The sequence below is a fragment of the Pseudorca crassidens genome, chromosome 19 (genome assembly GCF_039906515.1).
Source record: "Pseudorca crassidens isolate mPseCra1 chromosome 19, mPseCra1.hap1, whole genome shotgun sequence".
NCBI lineage: Eukaryota > Metazoa > Chordata > Mammalia > Artiodactyla > Delphinidae > Pseudorca > Pseudorca crassidens.
In genome coordinates, this window is record NC_090314.1 from 13924317 (window position 1) to 13941640 (window position 17324).

Sequence of the window (17324 nt, forward strand, 5' to 3'; positions counted from 1 at the left end):
AACCCCATATGGGGATAATAATAGTACCTACATAAAGGGTTACTTTCATTATCATTCCTCATCTGATACCTGGAGGACATCAGGCTGAAATCATGCCCTATGATTCTAAGGGGCAGAAAGCTTCCAGGCATTTGAACATGCTGTGCCTTCTGCTTGGCAAGCCTTCCCCTCTCTGGTCCACTGGAGCATCCCCATTCGTCCTTCAGGACTGACCTTTGGGTCACCGCCTCTGTGAAGCCTTCCCAGAGTTCAGGTGCCTGCCCTGAGCTCCCCCAGCTCGTGCGCACCCCTAACTGAAGGCACATCCCCCTCAGCTGGAAGGTTCATGGTCCTCCTCCCCTTACCCTTACATTGTCCAGCAGCAAAGCTCCTGCCTAAGTTCTCTTGGGGTCCCTGGGGTTCAGCAAGGCGCCAGGCACAGAGGGGACTAGCTGAAAGTTTGCCAACTCAATAAGTCAAGTAGAACCATCATGGAGACTGGTCTCAGGAGAGGCCCTGCCAGAACCCAGGGCTACAGCACGGGAGGGGAGGGAGGCAGGAGGTTCAAGTAGAAGCCACACGTCACACAGTCCCAACAGGGCAGCCACAGGGAAACGTCTCACCCCAGAGCCTTAGCCCCAAGGCCTAGCTGTCCATAATCTGAGCCCATCAGAGAATAATAACGATGATAATAATTATTATAATAATTAACATGTATTAAATGCTTCCTGTATGCATTTTCTGTATCTCATATACATATATATATATCTTATATATCCACTCAACCAACCCATGAGGGAGATACGATTACTAGCCACATGTTACAGATGGGAAACCCTCCACAGAGAGGGTGAGTAACTTGCCCAGGGTCACCCAGCCAGGAAATAGTAGGGCTGAGATTTGATCCCAGGCCTTCTTCTCCAGGGTCTGACCTTTGACCATTCTGCTGTTAGAAGCAAGAAGGAAACTTTCCAGCAATATTTACGCATTTTTTATAGAACATTTGGAAAACAGTGAGAAGAACCAAGAGGAGAAGCTCACCCCAAGCCCCGAAAACCGCTAACTGGCAGCGAGAGCAGGGAAGGGAACTCCAGACAGGGGACGGTGTGACCCAAGGTGTGAAGGCCAGAGCCCGGGGACTGGAGAGAGGGGTTTGTGGGTGGGCAGGGCAGTAAGAGTCACTCTTGAGGGTGACCGGCTGGTCCCGGGGTCACCGGCGCTGAGCCACGCTGTCCAGGTGGTGAGAGAGGCCGGGCCTCCCACCCATCACCTAGACCTGCCAACAAGCCTGAGAAGGAACTGACCACAGCTTTGCACCTTCCCCAAGTGCTTCCTTCTCACCCCATAATTATGTGATTACTCACTGGTGGTTCTGGGCAGAAGGGCAGGGCCTCCTAGAAGATGGACTCTGAGTGTCCAAAAAAGTCCGTGCAGGGGCTGGTTGGACCCTCCCTTCCTCCCCTCCCAGAAACTCCAACCTGCGGGAACTGGACCAGCCCTTGATGCCAGTGGCGAGAGAGGTAGGTCTCCCCCTGCCTGTTCTGGGTCCCCAGGGTCTCCACGTAGCCAAGGGTCAAGGCTGGGCCCCACCAGCAGCTAGAGAGCCCAGCAGGTAATTTTAGAAGTTCAGAGGCTTTTGGGTTCCCAAAACTCCAGGCACACTCTATTCCGAGATAAAAACCCCTCTGTTTTTGACTCGCCCTTCTTAGAAGAGCTGTTCCCTTTATATCCAGGGGCATAACCAGCGCCAATCCAGGGCGTGCATCAAGGGAGTGCAGAAAGTCGGTTACTGGTTACTGCACCAGTCACCAGGTGCAGACTCCCTGGCAGCCTGCCTCACGTTCCCCACTCAGCCCTCCCACCCAGACACCCCTGGGAGGGTGAGACAGACAAGTGAGCAGACGGCTACCTAGGGGCAGCAGGCAGAGCAGGGAAGCATGGAGACCAGGAGGGTGATGAGCCCCCAGCAGGAGGGGGTGGCGATGTGCTGAGGAGGTGGGAGGTGAGCCTGGTGGCGGATTTCCAGCACCCTGGAGGACAGACCTGGAGCGAGTCCCCCTTCTACCCTACTCCCCACGGTTGGCGGTGGGTAAGCTGGAGCGGGGCCCAGACAGACAGGAGGGTGTGGAGGGAGCCAGAGACCCCATCAGTAGGTCTGGGGAAGCAGGGAGTTCATCTGGGGAGACACACTCTCCAGCCTTCCAGGAAGCGAGGCGCTCCGAGGCCCTGCCGGGCAGGGGGAGGTTGCCGGAGGTGGGTCTGAAGTGGGTCTTGGCTGTGACGAGCCAAGGTCCTTTTTATTAACTCACCCACCAGGAGGTAGGGGCTTCCCAGCGTGCAAAGAGTGAGCTCCCCGTCAGAGAGTAGGTGAACAAGGGGACGGACTGCACTAGTCAGAATGTCGCAGAGGGTTTACGAGCTGGGGAGCTGGCTACACTAGACCAGTGTTTTCCAGTGCGTTCTGAGGAACGGCTCTACCGGGATCACGCAGGACATTCGACAGCAATGCAGACCCCTCAACCCAACACAGACCCAACTGAATCAGACCCTGAAGACAGAGGGCCTGGAAGCTGAATTTGTAACAAGCTCCCCCAAACCTGATTCTTAGGCTCAGTGAAGTTTGGGAACCACTGAAGAGCCCCTGAGGTCTCTTCCCCAGAGAGAATCTGGGTTCTCCTCCTTGTGGATAAGCAGATCAAAGAGAGCCGTGTCCCTGAGGCAGGACTGACATGGGGCCATGGAGCCCACAGCAACCCCGCAGGAAAGTGCGTGATACAGGCTTAGCTCACTCTGCCCCCGTAGCCTGGGCGTAACTGGTAGGTAGGTACCACCTTTCTGCACACTTGAGCAAACCAAGGCCCGCCAGAGAGGTGCAGGACTGGGAGTGGAAGCAGATGGACTGTTCCAGAATCCTGGCTCCTGGGCTCTGCTGCCCTCTCACCTTCTGTGCTTCAGGAGCAAGGGCAGCCAGCAGGGACCTCCCTGCACTTCCTGCCACACCAGTGTCGCCACTCTTCCTGCCCCTGCCTGGCTGCACGCTGCTTCCTCCCCAGCCCCATCCCACCCCCTGCTGGCCTCTCTCCACCCATCTCCCCTCTGGGCCCCTGGAGCCTGCTCCTGCCTCACCTCTAGAAAAGCAACCCCAGCTACCTATGACCTGCCAACTCCAGCTACCACCCTCTCTCTCCTCTCCCCTGCGCAGCTTCTTACTCTCCAGGTCATGTCACCTCCCACCCTTCCTCACCCTGCCCCCAGCTACCATCTGTCTGCCCTCCACCCTACAGCTGGGAGCCCCCAGCTGCCGGAGACCACTCCCCCCCTGGAGCCTTCCCCCTCTCTCTGTCAGGGGACTGAGCTCCAAGAACCGCAGGGACTGGTCCAGCTCCGGCCACCAAAGTGTCACAAGGCTGTCCTCCACTGAGGGGCTTTGGGAAGGTGGGGAGGCAGGGGAAGGGGGGCTAGAAGCCTTCCTGGGATGACAGGCCCCACTAAGCTTTAGGGGCTGGAGGCCTCCAAGCCAGGGGAGGACCGTGGGGAACACTAAGTAGGCTGGATCACGTCCAGCCCGGCCCCCTGGGCAGTGCCAGCCAGCTCCAGCAGACCCAGATGGCTCAGACTATGGCTAACTGGCCCCCTCACCCCTCCTCGCCTGTCCCCAGCCCACACACAGCTCTACAAAGAGCCTGGCTCTGCCAGGTTAATCATTCCTGCAAATACAGACACGGTGGTGGTGGGGGAGCACACACAGGCGCAGTCTTCACATATCTGCAGGGCTGCCGTGTGCAGCAGGGAGCAGGCGGGGGGAGGGGGGGACGTGGAGGAAGCTGCAGGGGGCAGGATTCAGAGGACAAGTGGGCAGCCCCACTCAAGACAACGTTTGCCTGGGACTTCCTTAGCGGTTCCACACTTCCAATGCAGGGGACACGGGTTCAATCCCTGGTCGGGGAAGTAAGGTGCCACATGCTGTACAGCTTGGCCAAAAAATAAAGGATTTGCCAGCACGATTCCACATACAGAGGGCTTTCCTTCAGGCTATCTTGCTTACCCCGCCAGGCTGGTTATGATTACCCCCCTTTTTTTTTTTTTGCGGTACGCGGGCCTCTCACTGTTGTGGCCTCTCCCGTTGCAGAGCACAGGCTCCGGATGCATAGGCTCAGCGGCCATGGCTCATGGGCCCAGCCGCTCCGCGGCATGTGGGATCTTCCCGGACTGGGGCACGAACCTGTGTCCCCTGCATCGGCAGGCGGACTCTCAACCACTGCGCCACCAGGGAAGCCCATGATTACCCCTTTTTATAGACAAGGAAACTGAGGCCCAAGGCCATTCAGCAGGTCTATGGATGAGTCTGGGATGGAGCCCAAGTCTCCTGCCTGGAAGGAGGAAAAGAGAAGACGCGCCAGCCCTGCAGCTGATACACCCACCCAGGAGTCAAAGACAGGACAGCCCTGTCTACATCCGCTGAGCCTGGGCCAAGAAGAGGGCCAGAGCATCTAGACAGAGAGTGAGCCTCCCGTCCACAGCAGTATTCAAGCAGGTTTTGTTGGCTAATTAAATGACTACACTTCCCCACAGTCCTTTCAAACTCAGATTCCAGGATGCCAGGATTTCTCTGGGAGATGGAAGATGAGAAAGTAGGAACCACTGACTTGCTGTCAGGATCCCAGCCAGCATTCTCTGTGCCAGGAACAGGGCAAAAGCTTTACATGGATAATCTCATTTCACCCTCACAGTAATCCAGGAGGCATTTTCATCTCCATTTTCCACACAGGGAATCTGAGGCTCGGCGACACAAAGTGACTTGCCTAGGTCACACACAGCTAGTAGGTGGCAGAAGCAGGGCTGAATCCCAGGTCTGTTTCCTGAATCCAGGTTCGTGCCCCTGCACTAGACCCCCTTCAGGACAGCTCTCAGCCGACTGCAAGCTGCTCTGGTTCCCTCATGCCCACCCAGCCCTGGACTACCAGGAGGCAGGAGGAGGGCTCTTGGGGTGTCCCTAGGTCTGGGACCCTGTGTAATCCACAAGGGCACAGCCCTTCAGTGTTCAAAAAGTTTCCCTGCACTTCTCCTAGAAGGAGGCAGGGAGGCTGGACGGAGAGTGTGAGGCTCAGGGAGGGTCTTGCTAGACTCTGGACCTAGCAGTCATGGGGTCAGGATAGCATCAGCCCTCATTATAGCCTGAGCTGGCCCCTTGCCTTGCAGCCCATGATATGGGAGCTGGGGTGGCCTGGACCCACCTGGGCTCTGTGGCCCTGAAGTCCAGCATCCCTGTCTGCACACCCAGAGTGGAGGCCAAGGAGCCTGCTTGCTGTGAAGTGCAGTCAAGAAAGAAGGAGGGAGGTCTGGAGTCAAAAAGCCCGGGCCCAGGCTTCCCTGGTGGCACAGTGGTTAAGAGTCCGCCTCCCGATGCGGGGGACACGGGTTTGTGCCCCGGTCCGGGAGGGTCCCGTGTGCCGTGGAGCAGCTGGGCCCGTGAGCCATGGCCGCTGGGCCTGCGCGTCTGGAATCTGTGCTCCGCGGCGGGAGAGGCCGCAGCAGTGAGAAGCCCGTGTATCGCAAAAAAAAGAAAACCCGGGCCACAGTCTTGGCTCAGAGCCTCTGCAGGCTGTGTGACCTTGGTTCAGGCACCTGCCCTCTCTGAGCCTCCATCTGCTCATCTATAAAATGGGAGTGATGGTCAAAGGATATGTCTGAGACTGTCAGGGAGGCCCCTGGTCCAAGGTGACTGTTCATTGACCTTGGTCCCCTACCCCATGGTCTCTGAAGCCCCTCCTGGCCTCTAGGCCACTCAACAGCAGAAGTCCAGCTCTGAGCAGGACAGACTCCAGCTGCCCCTGCTCGAGAGGCCCCAGGACCAGCCCTCCGTTCCGACTCTCACACCTACCAGCAGGATGTCAGCAACCACGGCCCAGTTGCAGGACAGGAGCAGCTCCCCGAGGGCCAGGAACACCTGTGAACAAAGGGTGGCCAGGATGAGGCTCCCTGGATCTCAGTCACCAGCCCCTCCCCGCGCTGTTTCTTCCCACCTGTGGAGAAGGAGACTGAGGCTGCCCAGAGGAAGGACCCATCGAGACTTACTGGGGTGGGTGAGGTTTGCAACTGTTTTCCCAGCTGCGACAGCCTCCAGAGTGGGTGGACATTCCCATCTGGGCAGACTGGCAGCCGTGACCCAGAGAGGAGTGCCAGGGCCCGGGCCTGGGAAGAGCACTCCCCCTGATGGACGGCCCCCAGGGTCTAGCCACTGAGGTCACCCAGGGAGGCAGCCAGGACTCCCAGGCCACGTTTAAAGGTGCAGAAACAGGCACTTCCCTGGTGGTCCAGTGGGTAAGACACCGTGCTCCCAATGCAGGGGGCCCGGGTTCAATCCCTGGTCGGGGAACTAGATCCTGCATGTGTGCTGCAACGAAGAGTCCACATGCTGCGACTAACAAGTCCACATGCTGCAACTAAAGACCCCATGTGCCGCAACTAAGACCCGGCACATCCAAAATAAATAAATAATAAATAAGTAAATAAAATATTTTTTAAAAATAAATAAATAAATAAAGGTGGAGAAACAGAGGAGAAAGGTCCAGGACTTGCCCACCCTCCCCTTTGTTCCCCTAAGGCCTGTGTACACTAAGGAGGTGTCTACTGCATGCCAGCCAGACTGCCCAGTCCAGGCCTCCTATCAACAGCCCCTCCTAGGCCTTCCCCTTCCCAGACCCCGAGAGCAGCACAGGGAGGTGAGCAAGGCTGAGACAGTAAACTGTGCCCGGGTCAGGGCCAGGGCTCATCTGAGGTTGCCAGCTGGCCCAGGGCAAAGCCATCCTGAAACACGAGGCTTCCGGCCCCCGTCCAGTGCCCACCCCCACCCCGGGCACCTGTGGGGCTGGGATAACCTTGTGTGCCCACCCTCCGCCTCGCCATCTGGAGGCCGCTGCGTACCTGTCTCTCCCAGCTCCCTGAACCCCCCACCTCGTGCCAAAGGATTAGGACAATCCTCATTCCACTCACTCAAGAAGAGTTTAATGAAGCGGCAAGAAGGAGGGGAAAAGTCTCATTTCTCAGAGCTTCTAAGGGCTTATTGCTGGAGTGGAATTAGTCATTCCTGGAGTCACGGGGCTGTGCCTGGGGCAGCCCAGGCTCTGGATCCCAAAGGCCTACAAGCACCCAGGACCGCGGAACCAAAGGCCCACTGCCTGCACACTGACTGCGCGCCAGGCGTGTCCACTCTTGTCACCCATCCAACTCTCAGCCACCTCATAAGACACGTATCATTACATCCACTCCACACATGAGAAGACTCAGGCCGACGGTCACACATCAAGTCACTTTCTGGTGAGCGCCTCTCCCCTGCGGCAAGGTGAGGGGCAGGAAGCTGTCGGTGAGGTCGGGGGAAGACTCCAAGAGGTCCCAGAGACCACAGAGCTGGGCGAGGCTGGCAAGAGGGAAGTCAGAGGAAAGCCCAGGATGCGGAGGGCTTCCAGGTAGAGGTGGCATTGAGCAGAGCCCCAAAGGATGGGCTGCATCAGCATGGGTCTGGAAGGGCCCCGAGGCCGTGCCAGGCAGAGAACCGTAGTGAGCAGAGGCGAAGAGGCTAGAAGGCACCCACGAGGCCGGGCGGGCAGGAGTGTGGCCCGGGGCTGCGGAGAGACGGCAGGACCCCCTGGGAAGGGGGAGCAGCGGGTGTCTTCTCCCAGTCTCACTAGTCCTTGGCCCTCCACAGACTGGGGAACGCTTGAAGGCAGGGCGGGGCCTCCCTCTGGGCCCGGGGCTGGGCACCCACAGGGGTGGGAATCAGGAAGTGGCCAGCTGGCGAGCCTTAGGCGGGGCCCAGGCAGGCTGCAGACCCGCATTCCAGCCCCACAGGGTCTGCCAACCCGGCCTCCTGGGACCGACGTGAGGGCAGCTCACACCCATCCTTCCCTCGACTCCCACATCCACCAGGACCGCCAGGCCGCTGCCCTCCTCCCACTTCCAGCTCAAAGGCATCCTGCCCTCCACAGCCGGGGGGCCAGCCGCACGGAGCCTGCTCTCTGCAGGTGCTGCGGCCTCCCCGCGGCTGCCCCACACCCCCGGGACATGCTGAGGTACACCTTTTCCTTCCTCCAGCTGGAGCAGGGTGGATCCTGACCCCAAAATAGGGCCGATCGGAGGGAGGCTGCAGCCACAACGGGCCCCTTCAGGCTGAACGAGCTGCCTGAGGATGCCAGGTTTCCTCAGACACACCTGGAAACCCACCCAAGCCACCAAATCCCCGCCTCCACGCAGAGGCTTTGAGGGGCGAAAGGCCCAGCTGGGGAGAGGCCGTCTCCTAATCCTGTAATTACAGTCTCCTGAGGCAGCTGCCTGGGCTCAAGGAGGGACAGCCCATCAAAGAGGTGTGACCCCCTGGAGGGACACCCCATCAAAGAGGTGTGACCTGGCCATGTGGGGCCACCCTTGGCGGTCACCACACTCTGGGCCTTGGTTTCCCCAACGCTGCTACGATAGGGTGGCCCAGCGCCCCAGCAGCCCCCTCCACCACCAACAGCTTTTGCTTTTAAAGCTGCAAGATAACTTCAGTTGGTCCCACAGGCTGCGTGCAAATCGGGTCTGAGAAGTCAGCGGCCTCCACAACCAATGCAGACTTGTGTTCCACAATTAAAAAAACAAAACAAACAAGAAGGGCCCTGGTCTGAAGTTAAGTCACGGTGAAGAATGTAGCCAGCCGACCGTTCAAAGCTCCTCCCACACAGGCCCCTCAGCCCCCTGGACGCCCTCTTCTGCACGGCCACAGGGCCCTCACACTGACTAGGTCCCCAAACCTGCTCTCTCCTCCTGTCCCCCCATGTTACTGTCCCCGCCCAGGGTGTCTGAGGTAGCCAGGATACAGGACCCACCCACAGACTGGCCACCAGCAAGCTGCCCAAGCGGTCAGACACGGAAAGGGGGAGGCGGGGGGCTCCTACATGCCTTGCTCGCCTTCGCACCCCTCCAGACACCGATTCCTGTCCATTCTGCATCCTAAATGTCCCTCAGATCTGCCCCCTCCTCCCGGCCACTGCTGCTGGCCTGGTCCAGGCCTCCCCCGTCCCTCCGCCTCACCAGTTTCCCAGGCCCCACCATCCCTCCCGACAGCAGCCCCGGAGGGGACTTCCAAAAGGGAAATGGGAAATCTGGCCTTGTCCCCTTAGTGCCTGTTCATGGTTCCCTGCACCCTGACTCCGTCTCCCTGGGTGATAGGGCCTGGGAATACTGCCTGAGAAGCGTGGAGCCCCTCAACCCCTGGCCTTTCCATTTCACTCAAGAGGATTTCCCCCTCCAGTGGGGGCGGTGATGATGCATATTTCTGGCCTTAGTCACCCCCGGCCAGAGAGGCGTACACACACACATACACACACACACACTCTCTGACACATGCACTCACATAATACACAACCACACAAGCATGCACAGACACGTGCATCCTCAAGACACACACACACACACACAAGAGCTCCAAGACCCATGCACGCATACCTAGACCCATAACCTGGGACACATACGCAAAACTCACACACCACAAAGACACATACATAAGCAGGTAACAGGGATGACATTCTAAGTATTAAAATATGTGTGGCAAGAGTACCAACCAAACAGACGGCGGCTGGAAAACAGCCTAGCATGTACCTGTGCATGCTTGTGGTCTTATAATGTAGACAGCAAGCTGTGCACAATCACACGGGCACACACACACGTACACATGTACACAAACGCGCTCCTGCTTTTGCACTCATGTGCATACCTGCACTCGGACATGCACACACTCATACCTTCACACACAAAGACACCCTCCTCACGTACACCTGCACGCACAGGTAGGCATGGGCAGGGAGCAGGGCGGAAGCTGGAGCACCTGCCCCAGAGGAGGCTCAGCCCCTGTGGAGTGGAAGGGACAGTGTATTCACTTTGGTCCATCTCAGTCTGACAACTGGGCAGTAACTGATCTCTGAACTGCAAAGAATGGGGGGAGAAAGCAAATGTCTCCCATGGGCTTGCGGAGACTCAGGCAGAGGTAAGGCCGATCCTCCCCTTGCACAGGTCAACTCCTCACCCAGCATGGTTGAGCCAGTCAGGATGCAGGTCCCTGGCACAGACTGGCCACCAGCAAGCTGCTGGGCCGGCTGGCACACTTTTTCCCTGGGCCTGCCAACCTGTAATTGCAGGGACTGTCTTTAGGGTACAAGGGTACCGCCCAGCTCCCATGGGCCAGCAAAGGCCCAGCAGCCTGGCAGACAGGCAGATGGGGAATGAGCTCCAGTCCTCCTGGAGAACCCAGCTGATACTGCAGGCTCTGCTGCCCATCCAAGAAGAGACACCTGCTAGATCCTGGCAGGGAAGTGGGGTCCTCAGAGGAAGGGTAGGTGGGCCTCTCTCAGCCCCTCATAGGCAGCCTCTGGCAAGGCTCAGTTACTCCAGCCCAAGACACAAGAGCAAAAGGACTGGGACTTCCCTGGTGGTCCAGTGGCTAAGACTCCTTGCTCCCAAAGCAGGGGGCCTGGGTTCGATCCTTTGTCAAGGAACTAGATCCCATATGCCGCAACTAAGAGTTTGCGTGCCGCAACTAAAGATCCCACGGCAACTAAGACCTGACTCAGCCTAAATAAATAAATAAATAAATAGGCTTGTCCAAAAAACCCGCAAGGGCCAAGTGGTAGGAGAGATCCCCCAAGCTGGGGCACCTGCACGGCCCAGCTGTCTGGGCCACCAAGGGGTGAGAGCAGGTCCCATAGCCAACCCTGGAATCCTTAGCTGACCCGGACCACAGCTACAATGGACACACATCCTGACTGCTCCCTGCCAACCATCACGCAAGACTCCCTTGTGGGCACCGGGCTCAGCAAATACTGGGTCTCCATCTTTGGTCCTTGCTCAGGAATCGCCAAGGCTGAGAAGGGCAGCATCCCTCCCCGGATGTAAAGCCCTCAGTGACCGCCAAGCTGGCTCTGCTCTGTGTCATGGTGGCCACATTGCTCCTTGGGCCAGAAGGGAACTCAGGGTTACGATCTAGTTTGGGCTGGAAGGAGCCTTAAAGATCATCCGGGGCAACTCCTGTGTGAAAACGGAGGGTTGCAATTGCACCATAGACTTCCCTTCCCCCAAAAGTAAAAAATAGTGTCGGGGGGTAGGGGGGAAACATTTTTCACCAAAGGAAAAAAAAAAGCTTAATGAGGTAAGTATTAAATATTGGCAGCCAAGGCAAAAAAAAACAGATAATTCTGGAGTAAAGTAGAGAATATAACCCTTCTCAGCTCCTCCCTCCCCAGAGCTCTCCTCCAAAACCCCAGCATCTAGAGGGAAATAAACTGAGCAGGGGTCCTGTGTTTCCACTCTTAACTGAGAACCAGTGGGAAAAGCTGCTGGGGAGAAATGGGTAAAAGTGGTGAAAGTGAATAAATGACTCCAGTTACTGACTCCACATAAGGCCTAAAAACAGTAATTTTTTACTGTTTTTTACTGGGCCTAAGGCCAGTAATTAAGTAGAATGAACCCTGTGATAGAGCATTTACCTAAACCCCAGAAGAGAGAGCAGAGTCCAGGTGTTCTCACAAAGCCCCTCCTGCCTTACCTGAGCCCTGCAATTCCCTCAGGCGACAGAGAACCTAACACTCAGCTCTCAAACTGCAGCTCCTTTGGGGAAGAGAATGGTCACAGAGAAGGCAGGAAGAGAGTAGGAGAAAAGAGTCACCCACACTATATCAAAGCAAATTCAGTATCAGAGCAGAGCTGCCCACACCCAGGCTAGAGAAAGCACTCAGTATGTGAACTGTGCAAACATACAAAAATAAATAAATAAAACAGCAAGAGAAAGTGAGAGAGGGAAGGAGGTAGGAAGAGAGGGAGGGAGGGAAGAGAGAGAAGAAAGAAAGAAAGAAAGAAGGAAGGGAGGGAGGGAGGAAGAAAGAAAGAAAGAAAGAAAGAAAGAAAGAAAGAAAGAAAGAAAGAAAGAAAGAAAGAAAGAAAGAAAGGAAGGAAGGAAGGAAGGAAGGAAGAAATGAAGAAAGAAAGAAAGAAAGGAAGAAAGAGGGAGGGAGGGAGGGGGAGGGAGGGAGAAACAGAGGAAATGGAAAGGGGGAAAGGTGGAGAAGGAAGAAGAAAGAAAAGGAGGAAGGAAGAAAAAAGAACCCAACCTAGAAGACAGATGATAGAAGGAGCAGAAGGAAATACCTTATAATTGTTTCAAACTACATTGAATAGTAATTCAATAAAGAGCTCAAAAATGAAATGAACCTCCAATAGGATGAGATATAAAAGGATATTGCAGACTTAAGGGAATAAATGGAGGAACAAAGCAATAAACAACATTATTACAGAACTAATAAATTAAAAACAGTCAGAAACAGAATAGACATCAACCAAAGTAGAATCACCAATATAGAGAAAGGTTTGAGATAATCTCACAGATTGACTGATTTTTAAAAAACACAAAGAAGAAAACATTGGGACCTCCCTGGTGGTCCAGTGGTTAAGACTTCGCCTTCCAATGCAGGGGGTGCGGGTTCAATTCCTGGTTGGGGAGCTAAGATCCCACATGCCTTGTGGCCAAAAAAAAAAAAAAAAAAAAAAAAAAAACCCCAAAACATAAAACAGAAGCAAAATTGTAATAAATTCAATAAATACTTTAAAAATGGTCCACATTAAAAAAAAAACTTTAAAAAAGAAAAAGAGAAAACATTTAGAGAGAAGTAAATGATATGAAAGACAGGTGAAGTAGATCAGGGCTGGGACTAGAGCACGGCAAGTGAGACACATAGGGTACCAAATTTAAGGAGGTACTCAGTCTCTGGGTTGCACAAGTGTAGGGTTAGCCCCTGGGAGTGAGTGCCTCCTTAAATTGTGTGCCCTTATGCCTTGCTGGCCTTACCCTAGTCCCAGCCCAGAAGATGATCCAACACAGGTTAAAAAAAAAAAAAAAAAAAAACTCAACAAATAAACAAACATAAGAAATATTCAAAGAGATGAGGGGGGAAGGAGGATACTCAGTGCTGATTCAGCAGATAAGAACACTGTTATGAACAAACTTTTATATGATATAGAATATTTAGCATTGAGATATATCCTAGCTGTTGCAAGCAGCTTCTAACGTGGCTCCAGAGACCCCTGCCTCTTGTATCTCATCCTGGGTGTGGGCTGGACCTAGGGATGTGCTTCTGATGAGCAGAATACAGCAAAAGTCATGGGATACCACTTCCGTGATTACGTTACAAAAGACCGTGACTCCCCTTGATAGACTCCTCTATTGCCTTCTCAGCCTACACATATTCAGGAAGGGAGCTGCCATAAAAAAGAAGCCAACATAGCAAACGAACTGAGAGCAGACTCCAGCCAATAGCCAATGAGGAGCTGAGGCCCTCAATCCAACATCGCAGAAGGATCTGAATGAGGCCCACAACCACTGAGTGAGCTTGGAAGCAGATCCCTCCCTAGTTGAGACTTCACATGAGACCACAGACCCTGGGCTAATGCCTTGATTGGAGCCTACAAGAGACCATGAAGCAGAGGACCCAACTAAGCTATGCCTGGATTCCTGACCCACAGAAACTGTGAGATAATAAATGTGTGCTGTCTTAAACAACTACACTTGGGGATGATTTGTTACACAGCAAGAGATAACTAATACACTACCTAAGCCACTGAATTTCAAGAATAAATAATATAATCTTCAGGTATCCAGATGAAAAAGTGAATCGATATGAAAGATTTTTTAAACTTCATTCTTCACAGCAATATTTGATACGAAAAGACAATGGAACAAATGTTTGCAAAGTAATGAAAGGAAGAAAATGTGAGCCAACAATACCATACCCAGTGAATTGTTGTTCAAGAAAAGAGGGAAAGAGGAGAAGACAACCTCAAACATAAATGAACCAAAGGAAAACCACCTCTCTAGCCCTTTTTGGTTTGGAAAGGGGGACAGAATGGATTAAAAACTATTTAACCACAAAATCTACTCAGTTAGGAGTTGAACCAAAACGAAGAACTCAGGAATGGAGCATCTATGCAACAGATGGAGAATGAGTATTGAATCTATTTAAATCTGAGACTACTGTCCCAGATCTAAGGATTATGCTTAGAGAACAGACTGTGAGTGTTATAAATCTAGAAAAAGTAAAAATAATAATATAACTAACAAAAACCAGGAGACTGGGGAGAGAAGAAGGGGGAGGTATAAGAAAGCTGATCAGGATTCATCAATAAGTCCAAAGTTTTAAAATTAATTTGAAGTTAACCAAGTCCTTTGATTTCACTTCAGTTTCTTCAGGTAAATTCATATAAATGAATTAAACACTATATGATTCTATTTACATGAAATATCCGGAATAGGCAAATCTATAAAGGCCGAAAGCAGCTTAGCAGTTACCTAGGGCTGGAATAGAGGATGGTTAGGGGGAAATGGTGAATGATTTATAATGAATATGAAGTTTCTTTTTTTTTTATAGGAAGCCCAAGAAATGCATTTATTCTATTGTCTTATAAAGTTTCTTTTTGAGGTGATGAAAATGTTCTAAAATTGATGTGGTGTTGATTGCAAACCTCTGTGAATATACTAAAAACCATTAAATTTTGTACTTTAAATTGTATGATACCTGAATTTCATCTCAATAAATCTGTTTTTAAAATTACCAGATAACCTCAGTTTAACAAAAGTATTTCTAAACACATATATCTGGGTTTATATACAGAGGCACATATAGAAGGATGGTCACATCACAAAAGTAGAAGCAAACAGGCCAAGATGTTAACAGTAGCTGATTCTAGGGGATGAGAAAATGGAAAATTGTTATCTTCTTCTTTGTGCTTTTCTGGTTTTGCTTTTTTTTTTTTAATTTCCCCCAAATAAAAATAGAAAGGTCATTGATAGAGTGTGGTGGATTGAATTGTTGGTCTCATCGCTTGATTTCACTGTGATAGCATGATGCTTCCATATCCTTGACGTGTCGAGTCCCCCAGAGTGTGATCCTTGGTCCTCTTCTCTTTTCTATCCAAGCTCAGGCCTTTGCTGATCTCATTCAGTCTCACGGCTTTACATAACCAGCCTAGACCTCTCTCCTGAACTCCAGACTCATAAATTTCCAACTGCCTCTTAACATCTGCAGTTGAATGTTTTAAAAGGCATCTCAAATTCAACATGTCTAAAATTGAACTCCTAATCCCATCCTTTCCAAAAAAAAAAAAAAAAACCAACAACAACTCCGTACTTCCCTCCAGCCTTCTCCGTCTCAGTAAATGGCAACTCCGTGTTTCCAGTTGCTCAGGCCCAAAACCCTGGAGTTGCCCTTGACTCACCCATTTCTCTCACACTCCACACCCAACCCGTCAGGAAATCCTGTCGATTCTACTTCCAAAACGTACCCGGAATCTGACCACTTCTTCGCACTTCCTCCATAAATTGCCCAATCCAAGCCACAGGCATCTCTTGCCTATAATATTGGAAAGCCTCCTAATGGGTTCCCCTGTCTCTCGTCTTTGTCCTTTTTCATTCTATTATCAACACAGCAGCCAGAGAGACCTTGGTAAACTACGTGGTAGGTAGTTACAAAACAGCCACCAATTAATCATGCTTCTTGGTATTCACACCCTTGTACAGTCCCTTCCCATGGTGAAACCGGCTCAGTTTCACACCTTGCTTCAACCAATAAAATAAGGCAGAAGTGATGCTGTGCTGTTCCTGGCCTAGGCCTTAAGAGACTTTGCAGCTTCCGCTTTGCTTTCTTGGAATGCGGCCCTGAGACCACCATGTAAGTAACCGGTTTCACCCAGTGGAAGACAAGAGGCCACATGGAGGAGAATGGAGGAGCCCCAGCTGACGGCCAGACACGAGTGAGGCCAGCTTGGATGTCCCACCCCACCCAGTCTTCCAGGTGAAGGCGGCCACGGGAGTGAGCACAGGTGAAACCAGGCAAGAAACCATCCAGCCAACTCACAGAATCATAAGAAATAATAAATTGTTGTCTTAAGCCACTACGTTTTAGGGTGATTTGTTACTCGGCAATAGGTGACTGATACAAACCATCAGTCAGAGCATCACTTCTGTGCTAGACATTCTCTAGTGGTTTCCCATTTCACTTAAATTGGAAGCCAAGTTCATTCTATGTGCAGGGATCCACACAATCAGTGCCCCACACTCCCCACCCCACCCCCGGCATTCCCTCTGACCTCATCTCCTTTGCTCTACCTTGGCTCGCCCCATTCCAACCACGTTTCCTAGAAGACACCAGCATGATTTCCCCCTCAGGACCTTTGCACTTCCCTCTGCATGGAGAGCTCTCCCCCACTCCACCCGTGTATCCACATGGCTCCTTCTCTCACTTGCTTCAGGTTGCTGCTGAAGCACCACCATCTCTGTGAGGCCTCCCTGACCATCCTGCACAGCCCAGTCCCTCTTCTTGTCCACTTTCCATGCTCTGTTCTTTTCCACAGAGCTCATTCCCATCTAACATACCATTTATTTTACTGCATACATATTCTTGCCTGTTTTGTTCAATGCTGCATCATCCTCAAAGCCTAGAACAGTGCCTGGCACACAGGAGGTGCTTGGGAAATATCTGATAAGTGAGTGAACATTTCTGCTCATCCTGGCTGGGACCTGCCTCACAGCCACCTCACCATGGCCTCGACTCTGCTCCTTGAGACCTCTGCTCCCTCGGCCCGTGAAGCCCGGCAGGGTTTAAGGGTGAAGACCCCCACTCCCTGGTTTCTCACCTGTGAAACAGGAAGAGCAGCACAGAACCAGAGACACCCTGGGCAGGGGTAGGGTTACACCTGTGGGGTTTCATGGCCACATGCCCAGACACTCCTCCCCGTAATGTTAGATGTCACTGACCCAGGGCTCAGTGAAGGAGGAACCTTTGGGGCATGTAGCAGACTGTATTTTCCCAAAACAGTCACTGTAATATTTCCACATGCTCTTTCAGATCACTGCTAGTCTCCACCAAAAAGAGTGAATCCGTTCTCTCTCCCCTCGAATCTGAGCAAGAAGTTGTGGCTCAAGTGAAGAACAGAATGCAGTGAAAGTGACGCTGTGTAACTTTCAAGGGCAGGCCCTCAAAGGCAACACAGCTTCACCTGGCTCTCTCAAGACTCTAGTCCTTGGAAGCCGGCCACCATGTTGTAAGGAAGCTCAGGCCACATGGGGAGGTCACAGGCAGCTGCTCTAGCCAGTAGCTCCAGCTAAGGTCTCAGCCAACAGCCAGCATCAACCATCAGGCGGCCCTCAGCCTTTGACGATCCAGTTCCCCCACCCCCATTCTGCATAGTTAACCCCAAGTGGAAAAGAGATATGTCAGCCCCAGTCCCCACCTTGCCCAAACTGCAAATTCGTGAGCAAAATAAGTGTTTTT

At 52.7% G+C, this 17324-nt stretch overlaps 1 protein-coding gene across 1 annotated transcript in view; it reads right to left on the reverse strand.

The window, feature by feature from the left end:
• SPNS3 (SPNS lysolipid transporter 3, sphingosine-1-phosphate (putative)) overlaps positions 1–17324 on the reverse strand; it is a 40599-nt gene that overhangs the window by 2277 nt on the left and 20998 nt on the right. The window contains 1 exon segment of the mRNA XM_067715881.1: positions 5861–5926. Within this exon segment, the coding sequence (XP_067571982.1) occupies positions 5861–5926 (66 nt within the window).